General features: G+C 59.9%; 1 protein-coding gene across 1 annotated transcript in view; it reads right to left on the bottom strand.

Annotated features, from left to right (window-relative positions):
* ARHGAP8 (Rho GTPase activating protein 8) overlaps window positions 1-19,052 on the bottom strand; it is a 38,304-nt gene extending 19,252 nt beyond the window's left edge. Inside the window, exons 1-3 of the mRNA XM_054582581.1 lie at window positions 19,019-19,052; window positions 7,354-7,473; window positions 6,337-6,480 (exon numbers count right to left, since the gene is read on the bottom strand). Coding sequence (XP_054438556.1) covers window positions 6,337-6,480; window positions 7,354-7,456 — 247 coding nt within the window. The 5' untranslated portion in view covers window positions 7,457-7,473; window positions 19,019-19,052. The remainder of the gene's footprint in view (window positions 1-6,336; window positions 6,481-7,353; window positions 7,474-19,018) is intronic.
* Between the last annotated feature and the right edge of the window lie 5,145 nt (window positions 19,053-24,197).

Here is a 24,197-nt window from a genome sequence, read left to right as displayed (position 1 = left end):
GTGGGTGGAGACGGGGGCGGGGCCCCAGTGCTGGCTTGGGCGGCCGGGCCACTTGCTGGAGAGCCAGTGCGGGTATGGGGGTGGGGGGCTAAGCGAAGCTGTGGACAAGGATGGACGTCCCCTCGAGGACTCCCGGCCTGGAGAGGCGATGCCTGGGGTGGACAAGAGGCCGGGAGGCCCGTGGGGGTGGGAGCAGATGCCCAGGTTGGTGGATCCCAGGAAAGAGGCTCATCGACCAAAGCCACCCCACCGGGATCCCCTCAGGGTCCTGGCAGGGACATGGGTCAGGCAGGCACCGCCTCAGCTGAGACAAAGCAGGAGGCAGAGCGTCCACAGCCCCACGACAGGGACAGACGGTCAGGAACAGGGGAGCCCAGCGCCCGACGGACACAGGGCCCTCGGGAGAGGCAGGGAGAGCTCCCCAGGCGAGGAGGGTGCGCGGGAGACTGCGGGGCCACCGCAGGGCCAGGGTGAGCAGTAGGAAATGTCCAACGAGAGGCCTCAAGCCAGACACTCAGGAACCCGAGACACGTGGGGTCTGCGAACGGGACCCCTCTGGGCAACGCCAGGTCACAGTGGAGTTTTGTTTTGTCTTTTTTAGCCTTGCCCAGGACATTTTCACTTGCTGTTTTTAGAGACAGAGGAAGGGAGAGAGAGACACCAGCCAGGGCACAGCAGGTTCTCAACACGGCCGGCGCCAGCCCTGGCCGGGCGGCGCCGTTGGTTGGGCGCCGTCCCACGCACAGAAAGGCTGCGGGTTTGATGCCAGGTCACAGCACGTGCCTGGGCCGCAGGTTCATCCCCAGCTGGGGTGCGTACGGGAGGCAACCCATCGATGTCTCTCTTCCCTGCCCCCTCTAAAACCAATAAGTGTGTCCTCGAGTGAGGACTAAACAGAAGCCAGCACGCGCCGGCCCCGCTTCCCTCCCTGCCCTGCTTCCCTGGTTTGCTGCAGGTGGGTGGGGCGTGCACGGCCCATTCGGGCACCTGACTCACTGCTGGCGGGGCCTGTGGGAGCCGGGGGAGGGGCTGCCGGCCTGCTGGCCCCGGGCGTGGGACAGGTGTGGAGATAAGGGCAAAAAACGCCGGTGAGGGTCAGGACGAGGAATTCCCACCCAAGAAGCCTGCGCTCCATCCAGCCAGCAACAGGAGTATGAGGGGTGCAGCCCAGGCTGCAAGTGCCCCCCTGCCCTGCTCACCCCCCCCGCCCCCCCGACGCACATGAGAACTCAGCAGGCGGCAAGGCCCGGGGTTCCGCCCCACACTGGGTCCAGCTCCTCTTGCCCACTGGCACCTGCTCGCACAGAACCTGACATGCTCACTTGCTCCTCAATAAACACGCGCGCCTCTATCTGCAGGGCCCACTGGCCCCGCTGGCCCCGCGGCCGGCGCAACACTCAGCCACGGCAGCGAGTTACTGCGGGAGCTTCGCCTCCCCCAAAGCCCAAAGGGCGGCTCCCTCCACCTTTTCTTTCCACATCAACAAAGGTCTAAGTGTCCAGCCAGAGTGACAACACCACAGCATCGTCGACATGTACGAACTGTCAGGAAGCTCCCAGCAAGCGCGGCGCTGCGGACGCTGGGCTCCTTCGGTCCTTCCCCTACGGCTGCTGCAGTGGAAAAGCTCTGCGAGGGGCAGTGTGAAGGGAAGGCGGGCGGGAAAGCGAAGGCCTGCACCGGGCCCCTGGCACGGCCCCCATGATCATCCGCGATGCAGGGAATGGGACAGGCCCGAGGGGTCCGGCAGGGGCGCTCTTTCATTTGTGGGGGAGGAAGCTGAGGCCCAGGGGCCAGGAGAGCGACCGAGCCGCGCATGCTCACAGCTGGCTGCCTCCAAGGGAGGCCCCTGCAGCCGGCCAGCCTCCTCTGCCCCTGGGAGCCCCCCCCCCACCCCAGCGGGGAGGCCCCCGCCCTCCACAGCCCTGAGGACCCGGGACGTTCAGCCCCCACACCTTATTAAGCAGTCACCACGGCAACTGTGTTAACGACATCAGTCAATATGAGTAAATGCCCTTTCACTGCTCTGCGGGAACACAGGCCAGTGTATCAAACACAGGCTTCAAAATGATAGAACGTGGAGGGAAATGAAAACTGCCCATAAAATTCAAATGCTGCAGGGCATCGGCTCACTTCGCGGCCCCCCCCCCCCCCCCCGGCTCTTTACAACACCCCATCGCTCACTGTCTCGGAGAAGCCCCGGTCCCTGACCCGCTCCGGAGGCTCCCTCTCGGCTGCGGAGGGGAGGTGGGCCGGACGCATAAGGAGGCAGCAGCGACCGGAGCCGGGGCGACCGGGGCCCCTGTGCTTGGGGGTTCGCTGGCAGGTGGCTAGCCTTTTTGCAGAAGTCTCTTCATCTGCGTTCATCTGCAACCTGGGGGAAGCCCCCTGGGTCTGAACAGGCCGCGTGGAAAGATCTGGGTGCGGCGGTGGTGGCGGGTCACCTGGCAGGACCGGATCCCCTGTGTCCCCCCCTCTTCTTTCTTCTCTGCGCCGCCCGCTCCGCGTGTCTGAGTCACACCTCCAGCCTCCCCTGATCCCGGGGGCCCAGACCTTCCTCCCTCCGCCCCCGCTTTCCGCCCTCCAGTCTCCCCTTTGAGAACCTCCCTGCTGGGCTCGCAGCTCCAGCCCCCAAGCCTCAGAGGACCACTGCTTCCAAAACTATTTCAATCACCGTTCTTTACAAAGCACTCTCACAGAGTTACAATTCCAGCGCATAAAGCTTCCGCTGGGTCACCTCTGCCATCCCTTCGGTAATGACGGGTCATTTCCATGTTATTTGTGACACGTCTGGTTTCCGGCCGTGGCTCTGAAGCTCAGCACTGGGGAGCAGTGCCCGGGGGAGGGAAGTGAGGCGAACCCCTCGGCGGCAGTGACGTGTGGTCACGCCTGAAGTAGGGCCCTGGGCGGGGCTCCGGAGAGGCAGAGGTCCAGGTCCTGACCCGTGCCCCCGGCCGCCCGCCACACAGGAGTGTGAACTGAAGTCAGGGACCAGGGAACAAAGCCGGGGCCGAGGTGAGGCTGGGATGGCGGGGCAGAGGACGTGCCCTCGTGAGGGGCACCAGGGCCTGGCACAGCCACCGGCGATCTCAGGGATGCGGCTTTTGCTCTAATAGTGACCTCTGTCCTTAGCGCTGATTCGCACAGGTCGAGACGTTTTGCTGCCCCTGGTTTTGTCCTCTGCCTATAAACTCAGTGTCACCCACGTGCAGAGTGACACTGGTTCCAGCCAGGCGTCTCCCCACCCCCATCCTGATGATCTCGGTACGGCCATCATATGCTCTTCTGAGACAGCTGCCCTTCTCAAGAAGCTGGGGTCTAAATGGGTGAGAAGCCCACTCCAAAATAAGGGAACCGTCTGGAATCCCAGGATCGCCCCCTCCCCCGCCCAAGGAACTCCAGGACGGCGAGGGCGCGGCTCCAGGGTGTGCCTCCCACTGTGAGGGCGGCACAGCGCGTCTCTACGACAGGCCTGAGCACACGCCGAGGCCGCCCGCAGTCCCCCGCCATGGTGCTGAAGGACCTGCAACAAACCGCAGGGACACCGCAGCATCCGCCCGGAAGGAGCCCCCCAGCCCAGGCTGCTTCCCAGGGCCCCGGTGCCTTAGTCGTTTCCCTCTGGGCGCCTGGAAACCTCACCCCACCCAGCAGGGGCCCTCCCCTGCCGCGCTTCCCTGGCCGTCCAGCAGGAGACTCAAACCCGCTCCAACCCACCCCTCGGCCCGCGCGCCACAGCCACACGCAGCGCGGACAGCCTTCTCGGCCGTCGGCCCCGCCCTCCTGCAGCCGCCATCGCCGTCCTCCACAGCCCGGCAAGGAGGGTCACTGCGAACCTCGAACCCCTCGACAGTCCCGCAGGACGCTCCCCAGAGCCCCCGGGACTGAGAGCGAACCCCTCAGCTTGCCCAGCAAGGCACTGAGAACACGGCCCCTGCCACGCGGCCCCCTGACGGAGGTGAGAACGCTCCCAGGTAGCACGCGCACTTCACGCGCGAAGACCCAGGCAGCGGCCCTGGCCGGGTGGCTCCGCCGGGGGCGGGGGGGGGGGGGGGGGGCGGTCGTCCCGCTCACCCAGGGCTGTGGGTTTGATTCCCTCACCCAGGGCTGTGGGTTTGATTCCCGGTCAGGACACACACCCAGGTTGCAGGTTCGATCCCCGGCTGGGACGCCACCAATCTTTGTTGCTGTCTCACATCGATGTTCCCCCGCCCCCGCCATTTCCTCTCTCTCTAAAAGCAATAAAAAAAAAACGCAACCTCAGTTGAGGATTAAATACATTTTAAAATTAAATTACATTAAAAAAAAAAAAAAGAGGCGGGGCCGAAGGGACAGGGCTCTCCCCCAGCACCGGCCGGGAGGAAGCTGGTGCGCGGCCGGAACTGGGTCCGCACCCGACGACCAGGCGAGGGGCACCCACGGCAGAGCACTGCCTGACACAGAGGCCACTCGAGGATGACAACGCGGTCCGCACACCAAGACGACGTAACGCTCCTGAATGCATATGGCCCTAGAAACAAGGCGCCCCCACGCACGCAACAAAGGGGACAGAACCAGGACACGTACGCCCTGCAGCCCTGGGCTCCCGTCCGGAACAGAGAGGAGCAGCAGCACAGGGCGCGGACGTCCGGGCCAAGTAGGGCCTGCACCCCCCACCCCCCGACCCGAACGGCTGGGCTCCAGACCCCTCGACGACGCTCCTGAAGATGATCAAGGAGCTCAGAGGGCTACTCAAAAACCACGTGGGCGTTGCCATGGACACGTACCACGTCAGAAACCTAACACAGAACGTTTTAAAATATTTATCCAGGCTCGTGTCTCTCTCCCCACCATGCCCTCTCCTTTCTTGGAGAGTGAATAAAAACTTTATCCTCTACAAAAAAAAAATTATTTTTAAAAGAGTAATAAACCATTGCATGCTAATGTAAGTCATGTATTTTTGATGTCTTGTTAAAAGTAACTCTATTTCCGCCCTGGCCAAGGAGCTCTGTTGGTTAGAGCATCATCCTGATACGCCAAGGTTGCGGGTTCTATTCCCCATCAGGGCACATACGAGACTCGACCAATGAACGCATCAATAGGAGAAGCAACGAATCAATGTTTCTCTCCCTCGTCCTTCCTCTCTCTCTCAAATCAATAAAGAAAAGAAAAGCGACTGTATTTCCTGCCTTCCTTTTGTGGGCACTGGATCCGTGGGCCCACGCCCCCCACAGCCACTCCAGCACCCCGCCCCTTTTACCTTGACCCTAAAGGTTTCCCGAAAAGGCCATTAGGGACTTGAGACGCCTGGCCACCCGCGGACGCTGCCCTCCACGCTCGGCCTGGGCCGGGCAGGCACCGGCCTGACTCCCGCTCCTGCCTCTGCGGCCTCCCACGACTGAGACCCCTGCTCATCAAGGTCCAGCCCCTGGGAGATGGAGGCGAACCAGAGCTCAGACCAGGGGACATGGAGGTGGGTGTGCCAGGTCATGGCTGTGACAGCTAATTCCCCGGGTCACCTGGCTGGGTTCAGGTGGCTGGTGAAACATCACATCTGCGTGTGTCTGTGAAGGGTGCCCAGGGGACCAGCGTTTGGATGCACAGACGGAGGCAGGAGAGGCTCCGTACCAGCGCGGCAGGCACGACCCCCCACCTGGGGTGGCCCCAAAAGCACGAAAGGGTGGAGGACGGGGGAGCGTGCTGCCCGGGGGAGCTGGGACAGCCACCTTCTCCTGCCCTGGGACGCTGGTGAGCATCGGAGCTCTGGGCCTCAGGCCGTGGCCTCCGGCAGGGGCCGCCGGCTCCCCGGGGGCTCCACTCGCAGCTGCAGGGCGCAGGGCTTCCCAGCCTCTGTCGCTGCGGGAGCCGGTGCGCCCAGCAAACCTCCTTGCGCCTACGCTCCGCAGGTCCTGTCGGCCCCGTTCCTCGGCAGAACCTGACTACTGCACGCGCTGCGAGCGGCCCTTTCCCTCCGGCCTAATGAAGAGGCGCCATTTCCCCCCGGCTGCCTGCCGAGCGTGGGGCGGCCCGTCTTCTAAGTGCGACAGGTGCTTGTTGCTTTCACTGACATGTGGCCAGAGTGTCTTTGGTTAACAAAGTGATGCGTTTCATTTCGGCCTCTACTCTTTGAAGGGTGGCAGGACGCTGCCTGGTGGCTTCCCAGGGCACCCGGGCAACGCTTGGACAGGAGCGTCCTTTGCTCTTTCAAGACACTGGCAGGCATGTTGTTTCCTGTCGCGGTTTTCATTCTGTGGGCTCAGCCAAACTGGGGGGAAGCGGCCTGAGGTGCCCACCCCAAGCCACGCGGCCCACAGCAAGGCTGGCACGGTGGGTGCTCCTGGGGGCCACCCAGCCGGGACTCACCTGCCACCTGCAGAATGCCGTGCCTGGCCACGTCGTAGAAGGGGTGGTGCATGCTCAGCGCGGGCTCCTGTCCTGCCACGGGTGCCACCGAGGGCCTTCTCACTGTGCCCAGCACAGCCGCCTCCTCCTCATCTCTCCGCAGCTCTGAGGCAGACAACGAGAATTAGAGGAAGTCGGCTGCACCCTCCAGGAAGGAGAATGGGGGGAGGCTCTTCATATAGGACAGTCACCGAGCCTCAGCTGTGTACCCACTAAGTGCCTGTGTCTGCTGTATACCCACTATGCACCCACTCAGTGTGTACCCACTGTATACCCACCTCTGTGTACCCACCATATGCCCGCCTTTGCTATGTACAGTGTGTACATACATACCTCTCCTGTGCACCCACTATGCGCAGCACCGTGGAAGAAGAAAAACGAGACCCAAGGGCTGAATATTGTCCTCCACACTGACAGAGGTGGAAACTGAGGCTCAGAGAATGACTTCCCTAAGGCCACACCGCTGGCTGGCAGCAGGGTGTGCACTTGAACTCCATTTCATGCCTCCAAATTATGCCTTGGGCCCAAATTCTGCCTCAGCCCGTCCTCAAAGACCCCGACCCTGGCAGCTGGCAGGAGCCGCGGGGGCGGGGCGGGGCCAAGGGCAGACCCTGGGTCACCGAGCTAGGAGGCAGGAAGAACGTGCTGTTGTCGGAGGCTGCATCTTAGAAGGGGCAGTCCTTCCTACAGAACAAGCCCAGGGCCTCTCAGAAATGTTTTCAGCGGGAAAAAGGATGGGCGCTCCGAATCTCAGGTTGGGGCGGACTCCGATCCCCAGGTGCCCTGGGCGGAACAGCATCCCTCCAAACTCCTGGCCTACCTGGAACCTCACAGTGTGACCTTATTTGGAAACGGTGTCTTTAGGGATGACGTGAGTCCAGATGAGGTCACGCCGAGGACAGCAGGCCCTGGGTCCTGCCGCGGCTGTCTTTGCAGGAAGGGGAGAAGGGACGCCAGCGAGGGAGAGCACCCTGGTACCTATTTCGGCCAGCTCCTCCGGGTCCAGCTGGGACATGCTCTGCTGGTGGGCAGCGTGGCCTGGGAACTCCGTCGCGAGGCCACCTCTTAGGGATGCAGGCATGGGGTCCTTCCGACGCCCTGAGGAAGAAGCACATGAAACCCAGGGGCTTCCACACGAGTCCCCTGGGCGGGGCTGCGTCCCGCCAGCCAGCCCTGCGGTCTTGGGAGGGCTGGGCGGAGGGCAGTGGGGGTGGGAACAGCACTGGCAGGGCCCACGGACTGCCTGCCGGGACACCTCCCTCAAAGACACGCAGAGGCGCTCCTGCACCCATTTTACGGAGCGGGTAACTGAGGCCGGCAAAGGTCATTCAGACCTGCTCGTGGCTGTGCAGCTGGTCACCGTAATTAAAGCCAGACTTCGTTACCCTGCATGCGGGACGCTGCTTCAACACCGCATACATTTTCTAAAGTCCCTGTTTATGTCCAAACAGAGTATTTTACGTCCATAAAAAGGGATGAAGTACAGACACCTGCTACAACGTGGATGAACCTCGAAAACATTACGCTGTGTGACAGCCGCCAGACACAAAAGGTCACATATTTTTTAATTCCATTGATAAGAAATGTCCAGAAGAGGCAAATTCGCAGACACAGGGGATGGTGGCTACCAGGGGTCACGGGGAGGAGGGATGAGGGAGGTGACAGGTACGCAGCACGGGTTCCTTCTAAGGCGGCGAACATGTCCTGAAATTGCCTGGGTGACGGTGGCCCACTCTCGTGAATTCACCAAACCCCTAACTTGCACGTTGTCAGCAGGCGGACTGCGAGGTAAGGGAGCGGCAGCTCAATTGCTTGTTTGTTTAAATGAACAAAGCAGGGTAAAAACAGCACATAAGATTAGCCCAGTATTTTAATAGCAAAAAAAAAAAAAAGTACAACATTAAAAGAAATGTTTTCCATGGGTTCTGGGAATAGGGTTTGTAAATCCTTGTATTTTTCCAAATCCTGTATTGCTCTTAATATGAGATAAAGTTACTTGAACTAAAAATGCATGATTGAGTCCTGGATGGTGTGGTTCAGTGGATTGAGTGCCAGCCTGCGAACCAAAGGGTCGCCGGTTCGATTCTGGGTCACAGCATGTGCCTGGGTTGTAGGCCAGGTCCCCAGTAGGGGGCGCGTGAGAGGCAGCCACACACCTGATGCTTCTCTCCCTCTTTCTCCTTCCCTTCTCTTCTCTAAAAATGAATTTTAAAAAATGCATGATTGATAATAGAAATATTTTAGGGATGGAAAAATATTAAAAACCTTGCCTTCTTCAAAAGCAAACAAGCAAACAAACAAAAAACCCTCCCTGTTTGCTCAGTGCCATTTTCATCTCCATTTTACAGATGAGAAAACTAAGGCGGAGAGAAGGGTGTTGCCGCCCTGCCCCCAGCCCACTAGGGGGCGCCGCTGTGGGGCGGCGTAGTTCTCCAGGACACCGGCAAGAGGCAGGGGGCGTGCAAGAGGCAGGGGGAGTGCGGGGCTGCCTCCACCCACCTCAGGGGAGGGGTCAGAGTTCAACAGCTGCCCATGATTACACACGGGAATATAATTTAAAAATGAAAGAAAAAAAAATCTCCACAACTCCACTCTTGGACAGACACCCTGCAGACTGGGCACCCAAAGCCCCGGGCTAGAACGTTCTGAGAGGCACTACAGAAATGGCCCCACACAGTGGCCAGGGAGGTGCGGACGTGGGCCACGGCCCATCCCGGGACGCCCCCTGCTTCTCCCACCTCCTTCCCAGTGCTCGCCTTGGCACAGGGAGATCCCGGTTTCGCCAGCGCTCAGCCTTCCGGGAGCCTCGGCCGCGGTGACGCGTGCTGCTTTCGACCAGCCTCCTCCCCGACCTCCCTCCCTGGGCCCAGGCGGAGCAGAGCCCTGCCCTGTCCTCTCACTGACTCACACTGAGTCCTGGGGGGCAGGGCAGGTGCGGGGAGCCCAGGCCAGGGAGGGCGTGGGGGCAGCGGCAGTGCCCCGGAGAGACAGGCCCTGGGGCGGCAGGCAGGCGAGGTCTCGGGGCCGGGGGCCACTCACCCGCACGTGCACACCGTGCCCCGGCCCCCCTGGGCTGCAGCTCTGGGCCGGCGCCTCCGGCAACGGCCTCGCCGCGAGGCTCCCCCCGCACCGGTGTGCAGACGGCAATTCCACGTCAGCCCCCACCACCCACATCTCACACCACAGCACCCCCAGGCCCGTGCCCACGTTCTTCCGTGGTCACCTGAGCCTGCAGGGCAGGGGGCGGGTGGCAGCTGCCAGCAGCTGGCCAGGGCCCAGTGCACACACACGGGCTCAGGTTTCTCCCTGGCAGGACGTGGGCACCGAGCGCCAGGCAGGGGAGCTTAGCGCTCCCCCCGGGCGCCACGCCAGGACCCCACCGCCACCTTCCAAGATGGGGGGCAGCCCACTGGGGAGCTGGGAGGGCGCTGGGCCTGGGACCTGTACCCCCACCTGGCCAGGAGCCACGCCCAACTTGCAGGAAAAGTGAGAAAAGAAATTCCATCACCTGCCCCCCCAGCTCTGGCCGCACCCAAGGCAGCTGGTCTGCAAGACGCGCTGAGCGCTGGCCGGGAGGCCGGGGGACCTGAGAACTTCGTCGTTGTCATTGGGCCGCCCAACCAGCCGGGCTGCCAACCGCAGGGGTGCCCCGGGCCGGGCTGCCCTGGGGGACAGGCCTGTTGGGGACTCGCTGCTGCCGTCCTCCCACTGATACCTCACAGCAGTCCCTTAAGTCTGATGAGGGAAGGAGGCCGCCTGTCCCCACTCCCACCCCCTCCTGCGCACCCCCCGCCTCTGAGGGTCCCTGGGCCCTTCGGTGAGCCAGCCCAGAAGGCTAACCCTGTCACCAGCCAGGCAAGCAGCAGTGACGCCATCTTCTGAAAGTACAGGGGCACCTCCTGGGGGACCGCCCACTCCCCCATGGGACGGGGACGCAGGGGACGTGTCGAGAACATCTTTGCCTGAGAGCCTCGCAGGAGGCCCTGACCACCAGGGTGAACAAGTGAAACGGCCCTTGCCCCCTGCCCGCGGGGAGAGGCCTCCCTGCGGCCCAACGGCCCGGGCGTGCGGCCGAGGCCTCCGGGGTCCGCGGGGGAAGCGCTCGGAGCGCCCAGCCTCTGAACAGGGAGCGTGTTTCTCCTCCAGACTCTGCTTTAACCGATCAGTGACATTTCGTCCCTTTTTCCTTTACAGGCGCAAAACCTTTGCCCTGTCGCCTGTCTCTGAAGGCACAGATGCCGTCATTTGTTTTGGAGTTTGCTGGCCTGGGCCTGTGTCACCCGTAATCCTTTGTTTTGGCAACGGCTAGCTGGGGACAGGGGGGAGCCTGGGGGGCGGGGGAGCCCTGCGGGCTCCATCTCCCCAAAGCCCTACAGCCGCGAGTAAGATACAGCCCGGACCGGAGTCCCGCGGCCTCTCCCCAGAGGCTCCCGGCCCCGCCTCCGCCAGATCTCAGGCTTGTGGGCCCCATGGCGGCACACGCTGACACCTACGCCCATTTACACGGTCGGCCTTCTGCATCCGCACGTTCCGCACCCACTCAACCAGCGATCAAAGTATTTATTTTAAATGTTCCGTTGTTGCTGACCTATACTATTGAGGCAGGAGATAGTCAGGAAGGAGGGAACTCCAGAGGCGCCCCAGGAGATAAAGAACATGGATAAAGGGCGGAGACCCTGTCCTAAGCCTGGTGGTTTCTGCATCTGGAGAAGCGTTGAATCCTAGTGAATCAGGACTGCCCCTGCGCAGAAGATGCCGCCTGACCCCTGCTTCATTATAGCGAATTAGCACTGTGGGGCCCTCTTCCCCGTAGCCAATCAAGGAAAGGGAGACCTGCCCTACGGAATAAAAGTCCTCTAGCCCCTGAGTTGGGCCTTTTTGCCCTGCTGCTAGGCTCTCCTTTCTTCTCTGCTCCACTCTGCTCAGAGCTGGCCTGCTCCCATGTTCTGTGTGGCTTAATAAATCTGCTTTTCCTCACTTTCTGCTATAAACTCTGTGTGTTCGGTTCCATTTTTTGTCCGTGATCACCAAGAACCTGGTTACCTGTGCCCACCTGTGACACTATGTAGTTAGGCCTTGGCTGTACCTGCATGGAACATGTGAAGACTTTTTTTTGTCATTATTCCCTAAACAACACAGTATAAAAACTATTCATTAGTATTTATGTTGGATGAGGTATCACAAGTCATCTAGAGACGATTCCGATACACGGCAGGATGTGCGTGGGTTACAGGCAAACATCACAGCATTTTGTACAAGGGACAGGGGCGTCGGCGTAGCTTGGTGTCTGTGGGGGGTCAGGGAACGAGTCCCCTTGGTTACCAAGGGACAGTTGTATAAAAATACCTCCTCTAGGTTCTGTTTCTCTGGAGAGCCCGACACAAGCCTCTTACACACTCAGATTTCTCCTCCCCGTGAGTTATCAGTCGCAAACAGCAGAGCCGATCCCCATAAACATCTCGCGCCGCCAGCGGTCACTGGACGACGGGAAAACCGAAGCCCAGAGTGGGTGAGGGACTTGCCCAAAGCCACACAGCAAGTCCGGGGTGAGCTGCCTCTGGAAACCAGGTCTCCTGACTCCAGCCTCGAACCGGAAGGACTCCACGTCGGACGGGAAACGTCATTTTTTTTTAATGCCAGAAAATAATTAAGCACTGGGCCACGTACCACCCCACCAACCGGCCGATTCTTTCCCGCCCGCATCTAAGGCTGTTGTCCAAGGCGCCCTCCCGTCCTAGGCCCGTCTTTGCAGCGGGACCCCCGCTTCCTGGAACGCTGCTGTGTGCGCCGTCACTGAAATCTCAGGCCACCAATCCATTTCCTGGCATTTCCTACGGGTCCTCCCAGGGGCCTGCTTGTAACTGAGGGACAAACCTGTGCCCGAGAAACTATGCATTGTCTAGGTCGCGGACGGCCCCTGGCTGACTTGGGGGGGGCATACATCTGACTCACCCTCTGGCAGCCAACCCTGCAGGCTGCGATAAGAGTTGGCAACACAGTCATTCTTGTCTATAGACATGCAAATTCTGTCCCATTCACTTCGGTCCCCTCCTCCCCCTCCTCCCCACAAGTGCCCCAAATGTGCCTCCATTTGCCCTTTCACGTCAACATTCCTGACCTATAAATGCCTCCAGCCTTTAGCCGCTCCTTTCAACCAGTGATAACATCTGCCAGGTTCTCTCCTGAGTTAAATAAAATCTTCAACACGTGTTCCATTTTACATCTTTTTTTTTCCCCATTAAAGATTTATTTATTTTTCAGAGAGCGGAAGGGAGGGAGCGAAACATCCATCTGTGGTTGCCTCTTGCACGCCCCCTACTGGGGACGAGGCCTGCAACCCAGGCATGTGCCCTGACTGGGAATCGAACTGGTGACCCTGTGGTTTGCAGGCCGGCCCTCAATCCACTGAGCCCCACCAGCCTGGGCCCATTTTACATCTTAAAATGGTCATATTTTATTCTCTCCTGAAAATGATCTACTGTAACTGCTCCAGGCGCCCAGCCCCTGGCAATGAGTGGGCGCTGAGTGAAGTGAAGGCGGTCCTCTGCCGCCTCGCCATCCACCTGAGTCCACACCTCAGCCCCGCTGAACCTGCCAGCCCGAGGAGCCTTCCCCGGGATGGGGACCTGGGCGCCTGCGGCCCACATGGCTGTCATGCAATCAAATCACCCAACGGCTCTGTTTGTAATTCATAGCAAAATGGTTTGTTGCTAGAAAAATATATTTGCACATAACATAAACAGACCCTCACAGCAATTATCTAAGTGCTGTGGTTACAAATTAACACCTACTTACAAATGAGCTCCAAATTTCTTCCGTGGGCGCTGGACCGAGGAAGAGCTCGCTGCGGCTCGTTCACAGCGGCCCCCGCCTGGGACGGGGCGGTCGGAAAAGGGGAGGGCGCCCCCCCATCCGGGCCCAACCCTGTACTTTGGGGAGCACAGGCCCACCAGGCCCAGAGAGAAAGGGGCTGAAACCGAGGCAGGGGATGCACATCCAGGTGGGGGGGGGGGGGGCGGGCACGCCTGCTCTTGGCTGAGAAGGGGGTCACCCTTGGGCTGGGATTCCAGGGCCTCCTAGGGGCCCCCCATAAATAGAAATGTCCACCCCTTTGTCTCAGCGGTCACGACTTTGTTGACACAGACCCCCACTCTTCTTCACCAACGCCACTGGGTCCCCAGCACTGGCGAGGAGGCGGGTGCCAAGTAGCAGGGGCAGAAGCCACCGGAATTTGGGCGTGACACTTGGCTGAGACACGGAGGTGGCAGCTGCAAGGTCCAGACAAGGTGGAACTTGCTACATGCCCTTGTCAGGGGCCTGCCCGCAAGTCCCAGGGACCCTTGACACTTGGAAAGGGTAAGGGGGTCTGCAAAGAGCTGCTGGGGCCACCCGCCCCTCCTGCGGTTCTGGCAGACACCAACGTCAAGACTCCGGGCTCTCCCGCTGCCTGGCTCTGCCTGGGGTGCCCAGGTGTCATTCAGACGTGTCCCTCTCACCTGCTCAGCCCTCCGGCTTCAGGGAGCCGACCCACCCCCTGCCCAGAGCCCTCCTGATTACCCATCTCCCTCTTCAAAGGTTTATGGAGAAGCCAAGTTGAGCCGATCAGCACATAGCAATTTCTCTGGCCACAGAGAGGAGTTCATTCGGCCTGTGAGGGACCAGGAAAAGTTTCCAGGTGCTTCTGGGAAGGGAGAGCCCGTGCGTCGAGAGGGCCACTGGAGTCACCTCCCTCCACACGGCTGCGTGTGGAGACCAGGCCTGGGGTAGCGGCAGACAACTCGCTGCCCCCGGAAGATCCAGAGGCCCACACACACCGGGCGGGGCATCGCTGAGCCCGGAGCAAGCCACACCTGATCTCCATCCTCTCGCCAACCATTTCAGCAACACGGGCCATTATACGCCCCTTGACTTTTGGGCCAGAGTTGGGTTTTCTGTTCATTACAGTCAACAGTGTCCTGTTGCCCTGGCTGGTGTGGTGGTTCAGTTGGTTGGAGTCATCCCATAAATTGAAAGTTTGTGGGTTCGATTCCTGGTCAGGGCACATGCCTGCGCTCAGGTTTGATCTCTGGCTGGGGCACATACAAGAGGCAATCGATTGATGTTTATCTCTCCATTAATGTTTCTCTCTCTCTCTTCCCCTCTCTGTAAAATCAAGGTGCATGTCCTCAGGTAAAGATAAAAAGAAGTGTGCTGTTGTCCCTAGGTGCCCCACCGCCTGGGCGGGGAGGGGGGCGTCCTCTGGGCTCTGGCAGCCCTCAGCTCCATCCCAGACCCCTCTGCCCGCACCCCGCACCCGCGTGTCCCCCTTGACCTCTCCCTGCATGCTGACAGCTGGGGCCATCTCTGACTCACACCTGGGTCTCAGCACTCGCGTTGGGGACGTGAGCAGCAGCTTGGTGGCCGGGCTGGGGTGGGGGTCTGTTAGGGAAGAGAACAGGCACCTGGCAGCGTCCAGCACGCGAGGCCTCCAGCCTCGCTCGCTGGCTCGCCCATTCTGTCCCCCGGGGCTGCTCAGTCCCTGAAGAGGGCACAGCAGGGGCCTCTGCTCTCCTCCCGAAGGGGTAGCAGTCTCTGGCTCTCCAACCAAACCCAGATCCCAGGCCAGACCTCCCCGCCAACTCCGGGCTCGGATCCCCCCGCTGCCTGTCCCGCGCCTCCCCCGCACCTGGAGCACCAACAGCCGCCTGCAGCTCTGAGGGTGAAATTCTGACGCCTAGGAGCCCCTGAAGGACTCTGGCTGGGCTCATCTCACGCGGCCTCCACGAGCCCCCGCCTCTCGGCTCCGGCCGCCGGGCGCCACGCCTGCCTCGGGCCTCTGCGCACTGGGTGCCGGCCGCCTGGGGCACGCAGCTGCGGGGGGGGGGGGGGGAGGCAAGTGAGCCGGAAGTGGTTTCTATTTTTATCACCGGCTCAAGCCAGTTCAATTATTCAGTTTGAATTCACATCTACCTCCTCACGGGCCTCCTTGGCCACGGATGAGGGATCCGCAAGACTCCAATACACCTACCCCCCACCTTCAGGTGCTTCTCTTCAGAAAGATCTGGTTACCGTCCCGCCAGGTCAAGCACTTTCGCTCAGCGTGGCCAGAGAGAGAGCCGCCCCAGGTCCCAGGGGAAGTCAGGCCGCTCTGACCCTCCAGCCCAGGGCCTAGTTCTGATCTGTCTCTGCCCCGTGCAGAGACCCCTCTGTCCCTCGGCGGTGCTCGCCGCCGGCCCCTGCGAGAGCCGGCCGGGTCCCGGGGTGACCAGGTGGGAGTGAGGGAGCCGGTGGCGCCTGTGCCGGCCTCCACTGCCTGCAGCTCGCCTGTGGGTGACAAATGCGCCACCCTGCCCTCCAGTGTCCCCTTCGCTTCTTTTACTTTTATGGCCAGGTGGGGAAGTTTCTGGACTCCTGACCTGCCAAACCAGTTCCTTCCCATGGGCAGTCAGTCACCAGCTCCAACTGAAATTGAACTTCCGGCTGCCCTGCGCTGTGCGGGGTCACTGGAGCCAGAGCCACCTGGCCCTCAGCCTGGGCAGGAACAGGGTCCCTACAAGTTCATTCCACACAGTCTCCTGGAAGCTTTTCCCCTGCTGTCAGGGGGTGGGACTATCACTTAAGTGCAAACACACAAAACACGCCCCGTGTGAGGCACTTTGCACAGACTAACTCCTCAGATTCTCCCAATAATCCTACGAATAGGCGTTAATGTTGCCCATACCCTTACAAGTGGGGAAATCAAGGCACACAGACCCTAGCAACCCTGCTCACAGGGCCTGCTGGTTAACGCCCGCAATGCTGACCTCTGTCCCACTGAGCCTCAGGACAACCGGCTCCTTACGACGCCCAAGGGCGAGGTGAGAGAATGGGGCCAGAGGAGCAAGTGGGGAGAGTCCTGAGCCAGGTCTGCCGCCAGGTTCCAGGGACCAGAAACCTGGACCGTGGCCAGGTCCGGCTGCCAGAAGTCCCAGGAGCCGGCGCGCAAAGATTGCCGGGGCTGGGCTCAGGACGGCATGATCACCTGCAGCGACCCCCACCGGCGATGGCATCCTTGCGGCTGTCCCCACCTCCACAGTGCCTGGCCCCGAGGGAGCCCCGCAAATGTGCCCCAGGAGGCCCGGGAAGCCTCCAGGGCCACCAATACAAGTGGCACATCATCCTGGGGCCTCTCAACCCTTTCGATCAAAGGGTTGAGAAAAAAGTTCAGTAATTCATCTGAAAAGAAACTGCAAACATCTCTCTGCGATCCCCATGCTAATTTCAGCAGCTTTGAGGGGCAGCCACTGGCAGGCTCTGGGTGTCTCCCCCGCCCCAGACCAGCCGCAGTGCCCGGTGGGGCGGCGTGGGCGCTGCAGCCACGGCACAGTGGCTATCAAGGCCTGGCTCTCCGTTCCCTGGCTCCAGGGCCAGGGAAAGTCGCTTAAACCTCCCTGCCTGGGGGTCCTCACCTGTAAAAGGGGACAGCAACAGTCCCTGCCTCACGGGGCTGACATGCATGAGGCGACCAGACATGCTGTTAGCGCTTGGCAGCCGTGACTGACGGTGCCCACGACCATTCTGGGAGAGGGCGGCCCATGGGGGCCATTTTATGGGTCAGGAGGCTGGGCCTCCAAGAGGGAAAGTAACCTGCTCAGACACTGGTCCTGTGTCCTCCTGTGCCTCCTTCTTACCCTCCTGCTGCCTCTGTGCCTCAGTTTCCCCATCAGTGAAAGAGGGTACAGTCAGGGGATGGGATGGATTGTTAAATGTCATGAAAGATACACACATCAGGCACCTCCGGGGTGGCCTGCGCTCTCACTGTCCTCCCTTTAACTGAAGCCACCGCTGATGACACACACAGACCGCCTCGGCCTGGAACTGCCTTGCTAGGGAGATGACCTACGTCCGTGGGATGTTTAGTCAAGGGAGTTTCCAGACCTTAAAAGATCTCAACGAGCCCTGGCTGGTGTGGCTCGGTGGGATGAGCGCCAGCCTGTGAACTTAAGGGCCACCGGCTGTTCGATTCCCAGCCAGAGCACATGTATGGGTGCAGGCCAGGCCCCCAGTTGGGGGCATGCCAGAGGCACCCGATCGATGTTTCTTTTGCACATTGATGTTTCTCTCTCTCTCTTTCTCCCTTCCTTCCCTTCTCCCTAAAATCTTAAAAAGAAGTGAAATATTTTTTAAAAAAATCTCAATGAGAATGACTCCGCAGGCATGTCCACCCCCACCTTACACGTGAGTTACCTTCAGTCACATATAGTCCCCCAGCCGCTGTAAGACCTCAAAGCACCACACCCTTCTCTGCCTATCGCTCATCCATCTTCCAGCTCAATGGCCCCCTCCTCCAAGAAGCCCTCCTGACCATCACAAGCCCCTAGCTTCCCCCTATCACACAGAGCAGTCCCTGTGGGCAGGGACTGGGGAAGCGGCTGTCCACAAGGACTTGCTGGGCTCCCGCTAGTGCTCTGTGTCCCTCTTCACCCTCACTCCCTGGGCCTGGTGTTGGTTTACGGAATGGATTGTCACTCCGTTAAAGGAGGAACTCACAAACAAAATTCTACAACTGTCACCAGAGCCCTGGCAGGTGTGGCTCAGTGGGTTGCGTGCCAGGCTGCAAACAGAGAGGTCGCCAGTTCAATTCCCGGTCAGGGCACATGCCTGGGTTTGCAGGCCAGGTCCCCAGTCCCTCTCTTTCCCCGCCCCTCCGTCTCCTCTTTCTAAAAATAGAAAAATAAAAAAACTGCCACCGGAGACCGTCTAACGATGTTTACTCTGGGGTCTTGAATTCGGAGCTCTCAGCTGGACAAACTCCAACACTGCGCTTCACCGCCCTCTCTGGAACCCTCGAAGCAGACTTGGCAACAAAACCTCAGAGTTTGCAGCCCTGCCCCAGCGGCCGTGTCCCCACCCCGACAAACAAGGCTCACCGGCATTCCTCCGCGCCGGCTGGCTGTCTCCAGAGGACTGTGAGACCCTTCTCCCGCCTCACACACCCGCCTCGCAGCGGGGAACCCCCAGCCGGCGCGCCACGGCGGCTGCAGGATTCTCAGGGTGGCCCCGTGCCAGGGTTTGAGACAAGGGAAAGCAGCCAGCGCCTCTCCCTTAACCCGCGACTTTGGAGCGTGATTACCCCGCTTGTTTATTTTTGGCCAGTTATCCTGCGGCTCCAGTCCCTGTGCTGAACGGGCCAGCACCCCGGGCAGAGCCCCCGAGTTTGAATCCGCGCAGCACCTGCTCTGCCTCAATGTTCTTGTCTGAGGAACGCACGACACTTCCCGCCTCTCGCCTCCGGCTGACGGTCTGCACCGTGTGCGGACGACGGGACGGGAGACCCCGAGTTGGGGGCGGGAGGAGGGGGGCCAGCGGAAGTTTGGGCTGAGTCACCCAGCCGGAGGAGACCAGAACACCAATGCAGGCGGAGGGGGAGGAGAGAGGGAGTTAAGCGGAGCGCAGGAGTGGGAGAGGCGCGCGCAAGAGGATAACGCGAGGAGCGGGCCGGGGCGGGGCGGGGCGAGGCGGGGCCGGGACCGCTGTTGGCGCCGGTCTCCGCACCGCTCCCCGCGTCCCGCGCCGCCTGTGCGAGCCCACCTGCGCCGGGAGCCTGGTCCGCCGCCGGCTCACGCCCTCCGAGCCAGGGCGGCGCCCCCGCCGGGGCCCAGGCCGGTTCCCCCCCGAGCCTTACCTGGCTGCAAACTCCGCAGGTGCCTCACCCGGGACCTGCTCCACCCGCGACTCACCTGGCCCCGCCCCGGACGTGGCTCCCGTGCGGGCCCCGCCCCTCTCCCCGCCCCCCACGGCTGGCTCCTAGGCATTTCCTAGAAGCCCAGGGTTCGGGCCCGGCTCCGGAGGCGGAGCCTGCATGTAGCCCCGCCTGTGGGCGGGGCGGGGCGGGGCCAGCGAATGCTGCTGCCCCTCGCGCCGAAGCCCCGGAGGCGCCCTGGGGTGCCTGGGTGGTGCCCGTCTTCGGCGCAGCACCGGCGCCTGGGGCCTGCCCCTTCCTTGCTGATCTATTTCCCCTTTTTAGGGATACGCAAAACCGGGAGGGAACGGGTGAGATTTTCGAGGAGCTGAGAGGACACACTCAACAAATGGCTCCCATAGTGTCTTCTGGGTCAGGTGCCGACTTCCCAGGACTGGTGGGCCCCCACAGGTTCCACGGTGGACTCCTAACCGCACAGTGGCAGGGGTTGGGTGATCCCAGAGGCAGCTCTGACCTAGGCTGCAGAGCAGGGAGGGCTTCCTGGAGAAGGAGGTGTGACCAAACCTTGGGCCTCCTAAGGGTCACTCAGGGCCACATTTCTGCACCTGGGCGCAGTCAGTCACCGTTCCTGCCCTGAGGCAGGAGTCATACAATCAGGAAGGTGAGGCCCAGACACCCCTGGAGGTGTGATTGCTGGTCCAGGGCCTCAGGCAAGAGGATGAGGTCCTCCCACAGTGCCACATACCACCGCAGGGGCCAGCGCAGTGCGGTGGAGTTCAAACAGTAGATTTGCATCGGGCCCAGGGTCTGTCACCCTCCCACCCACGTTTCTGGTCGCACCTCTCAGCTCCCTGGCACCTCCTCCCCATCTCCTGATTTCCAAAGGTCCTGGGGGGCGGGGGCGGGGGGCGTGGTTTGCGCCACTTCCCATCCTCACTTCCCTGCTCCCTGCATTCTGTGTGCCTGTACCCCGACCCCAGTTATACCTCCTGACTCCAGACTTCCTCCTCTTACTGCCCCGCAGCATCTCCACGTGGAGAGCTTCGCGGGCGGCTCAAGCTCCACGGCCCCTGCGCTAGGGCCTAGAAATGGCAAAAGGACTGGATCTTCGGTGGCCTTGGAGAGCCCTTGGATCAAACCCACCCTGATTGGCTCTATCTGTATACTTTCTCATTAAACGCGCCAATAAATTCTCTTCTTGTTTAGTCTAGTTTGAACTCTCTATTTCTTACAAAGTGTCATGTGATAAAAAAAAATCCTTATACCTTTTAAGCATCCCTGGCTGGTGTGACTCAGTGGGTTGAGCACCGGCCTGCGAACCAAAAGGTCACCAGTTCAATTCCCAGTCAGGGCACAGGCCTGGGTTGCGGGCCAGGTCCCCAGTAGGGGGCATGTGAGAGGCAACCACGCATTGATGTTTCTCACTCTCTCTTTCTCCATCCCGTCCCCTCTCTAAAAATAAATAAAATCTTTAAAAAAAAATAAAGTGCAAAGAGCTTCTCTCCTGCATGCACTAGCAGGAAAAAAAAAAAAAAAAAAAAAAAAAAACCCAGGGAGGCCTCTCACTGGCTAATCCTGAGACACATGCCCATTCCAGGGACCAGAGGGAAGTCAGACAGACCAAAACTTTATGTTCCCCAAGTTAAGACGGCCAGCTTCACAGCAGTTTTGCCAATGATAACCATGAAGTGGGTGAATGCGGGTCAGCGTTAATGGGGCCCCGAGCCCAGCACTAGGCGTTAGTTGGGACCGTTCCACGGAAGACCAGAGCCGTGAGGCTGTTGGCTTGCTGCAGTGTCCCCAGTGCTCAGTCCTGCGCGTGGCACATAGTAGGCGCCATCCCCGATCTGTCTGAATGAATGGATGGCTTCAGCTGTATTCTATCGTCACCCACGCAACTGCCTCTTCCTCGCAAAGACCCCGTTCAATGCACACAGCACACTACCATAGTCCTGTTTAGCACTTCCTTGCTCCCAAAGGACGTGGGTTGGCAAGAAAGCCCAGGGTGCTGCGTTGCTAACTGTGAACATACACACACACCTGAGCCCCTGGATAGATCAGGAACGGGCCTATGTCGCAGCCAAAACTCTTCTTCCCAGCAACTCACTGGATGGGTTTTGTGTAGAGCTTTGTGCCGGGTTCTCTTTTCCATTTGTGGAATGTAAACACCTTTAAAAAAAAGATTTTATTTATTTATTTTTAGAGAGGGGAAGGGAGGGACAAAAACATCCATGTGTGATTGCCTCTCGTGTGCCCCCTACTGGGGACCTGGCCTGCATGACGGGGAATCCAACCGGCGACCCTTTGATTGGCAGGCCAGCACTCAATCCACTGAACCACACCAGCGAGAGCAAAAATACCTTTATTTTATCATCAGTGTAAGACCAGTCTCTCAAGAAAGAGGGACAATGGTTCGGCTTTCTGTTTTAAAAAGCACTTTAGACGAAAGTAGGAGAAAGCACCTCCCCCCACCCCCGTTCGTTTTCAGCGGGCGGCGTAGTTTCGCGGTATTAAGAGACGCCAGGGGAGCGCCGCTCCCCGGGGATCTGTGTTTTGTGTAAAGCTCACACAAATTCCACACCAGAGCTCAGCGCTGCTAAAACACACGCACTGAAGCAGCGGTACGGAATGGCTGCGGGCGCCAGAAGGCAGGTGCGCCCGCAGTTCCCAATGAAAGCAGGAGGCCGCGGGACGGCGCGCGGAACGCGGCAGGCTCCCTTCGGGGCTCCTTCCCCTGCTTCCCCGCGAGCGCGGGGATCAGTAACCCGCCGGCAGCCTCTTCCCTTTGCCGCGGCCACAGCAACTCCTTGCGTTTCAAACGCTTTGCAATGGCAGGAAAACAAGGACGGCGCAAAATGAAGGGAAGGCATCTGAGTAGCTGATTCCCGCTTTATTAAATTGGCTCGCACCGTGTATATGAAGCGGGAGAGCAGGTTCTCCCCAAGCAGCAACCGCTCCCCTTCAACAAGCACCGGGGGACGGAGAGCTGGAAGCGGGAGGGAATGCAGAACCCGCCCAGGCCTCGGGCTTCTCGTTTGTTTTCTGCCAAATTAACTGCCCCGGCCAGTTGGCCAGCCGCTGGAGCCCAGACTCGGTCCGCTTTGAGCTCCGCTGAAACCACCAAACCGAGAATTTCCTCGCTGCTGCCTGTGGGCGTGGCAGCAGCTGGAGCCGAGACGTGCGGGAGACCCCGCTCCAGGCCTCCCTCCGGGGCCCGGGACCTGGGGCGCGGTCGGAGCTCCAGCGAAGGCATTGGGTTGTTAACACCAACTGCAAACCGAGCCCAACCCTGCGCCCACTCCAAGGCGCTTTTAAGATTGTTTGGACCTCATTCTTGAAGCTCTTTTGATTTGCAACCAAGCAGGCCACGCTCTTGATGGGACATCAGGATGGGACACCGGTCCTGTACTCTGGCCCCTTGCACCTTTGAAACTTTTTTTGAATTTATTCATTTTTTTTTTTAGAGAGAGGAAGCAGGGGTGAGGGGAGAGGAGATCGATTTGCTGTTCCACTTATTGATGACGGGTGCACTCATGGGTCGATTCTTGTGTGTGCGCTGACCAGGGATCACACCGGCAACATTGGCGCATTGGGATGGCGCTCTGACCAGCTGAGCTACGCGGCCGGGGTCCCAGCTCCTTGCACCTGTCAGATGCCCTTACTGGTCTCTGCCCAAAGTAGTCAGACAACAGGTTTACTCTGCCTGCCTTACAGCCAGGGCACAGACAGTGGCTTAGGCTCCCCTGCAGTGACATGCACATGTGCGGGGGGGGGGGGGGGGCCTGGAATCTTTTGCACTGGAGAGGACAGCTGCGTGATGTTCAGTGTGGGCATGGGGGTGGGGGTGTGATGTGGAGGCTGCAGCGGCTAGAAGGCTGAGCATGTGGGATGTAACTGGTACTGATGCTGGTGTCAGTAGTGGGTTTGGCCCAGTGCAACTGGAGCATCCCCGTGCGGTGGGAGCATCCCCGTGCAATGGAGCATCCCCGTTTTCCCATCAGACCTGTCTTGTGGGGTGGGTGGAGTCATTGTTCCCGAAAGTTAAGCCTTGAGCTTGGCTCTCTCATGCCCTGACAACTCTGGGAGCTCCCAACGTCCTTTAATAAGCTCCTCCGCTGCGTAGCCAGCTGGAGTCTGCTTTCATGGCTTGCAAATAGGAGTCCTGGCTGATACTGCATCCTCCTTTTTTATGCTATCCTGCCCCTCCTCCCCTTCCAAGCATAGGCTGACATAAATCCCCACAGGGAAGAGAGAAATGTCAGCATGAGGAATTCTTCTTGTGATGATGTCGCTGACACTTTACAGTTTTGTAGCATTTTACCGCTTTCTGCAAACACATCCCAGTGAGCAGAAGGGTTCTTGCCGGTGAAACCATCAGTTTATTATTAAGCCATTATCACCTTCAGGTCAAAACCCATTAAGTACTTGTTTGCCCAACACATTGTCGTCTGTGCCGAGCTACTTAATCAGAGATGCCTGCTATCTAGTTTACAATCTTAAAGCCAGCCCTGGCTCTGCCGGTCCATATAGTGCAACAGGCAAGCAGAGAAATATCACCTGTGACAGTTTTATATCTGGAAAGATCCTTCCAACAGATAGAGAAACTGAGAATGGGGTGACTTGCCCAATATCCCAGAGCCAGGAAGTGACCAATTCGGGATGACAACCCAGGGCCCGGGCCCTGCCCGTGAGGGGTAGGCTGTATGCACAATCATGTAAACATGTGGTAGGCCAAGCCAGGTGATGCTGCAGTAACAAACATCCCCCAGCCTCAGGGCCTTACAGTGACCTCGGTCTCCTCACTCAGACACGTCTGCAGCCCCCACTTCCCGTCGGCTGGAGCAGTGCCATCTGGAACACACATCACCACAGAGGGAAGGGCTCTGGGGGTCTCCATCTGGCAGTGACTGCTCTAGCTCCAAAGGGCCCGGCAACCCTTCTGCTGAGAACTCATTGGCCCGAGGGCCCCACGCACCACAAGGGAACCAGGAAGAGCAGAGCATCGTGCTTTAAGGGGCTTACCTAAAATCATGCTCCGCTGCAGCCCTGGCCGACGTCCTCTGCCCAGCAGCCTCCCCGCCTCGCCCAGCATCCCCACGGCTACCGCCCACGTCGCTGCTGGACACTCCTGGAGCCCATGGCCACAGTCCCCATGCTGGGG

Source organism: Pteronotus mesoamericanus, unplaced genomic scaffold, assembly GCF_021234165.1.
Source record: "Pteronotus mesoamericanus isolate MK-2021 breed Mesoamerican mustached bat unplaced genomic scaffold, CSHL_Meso_final contig_702, whole genome shotgun sequence".
Lineage (NCBI taxonomy): Eukaryota > Metazoa > Chordata > Mammalia > Chiroptera > Mormoopidae > Pteronotus > Pteronotus mesoamericanus.
Note: the sequence above shows the minus strand (reverse complement) of the source record. Positions and strands in the feature narration are given on the sequence as shown.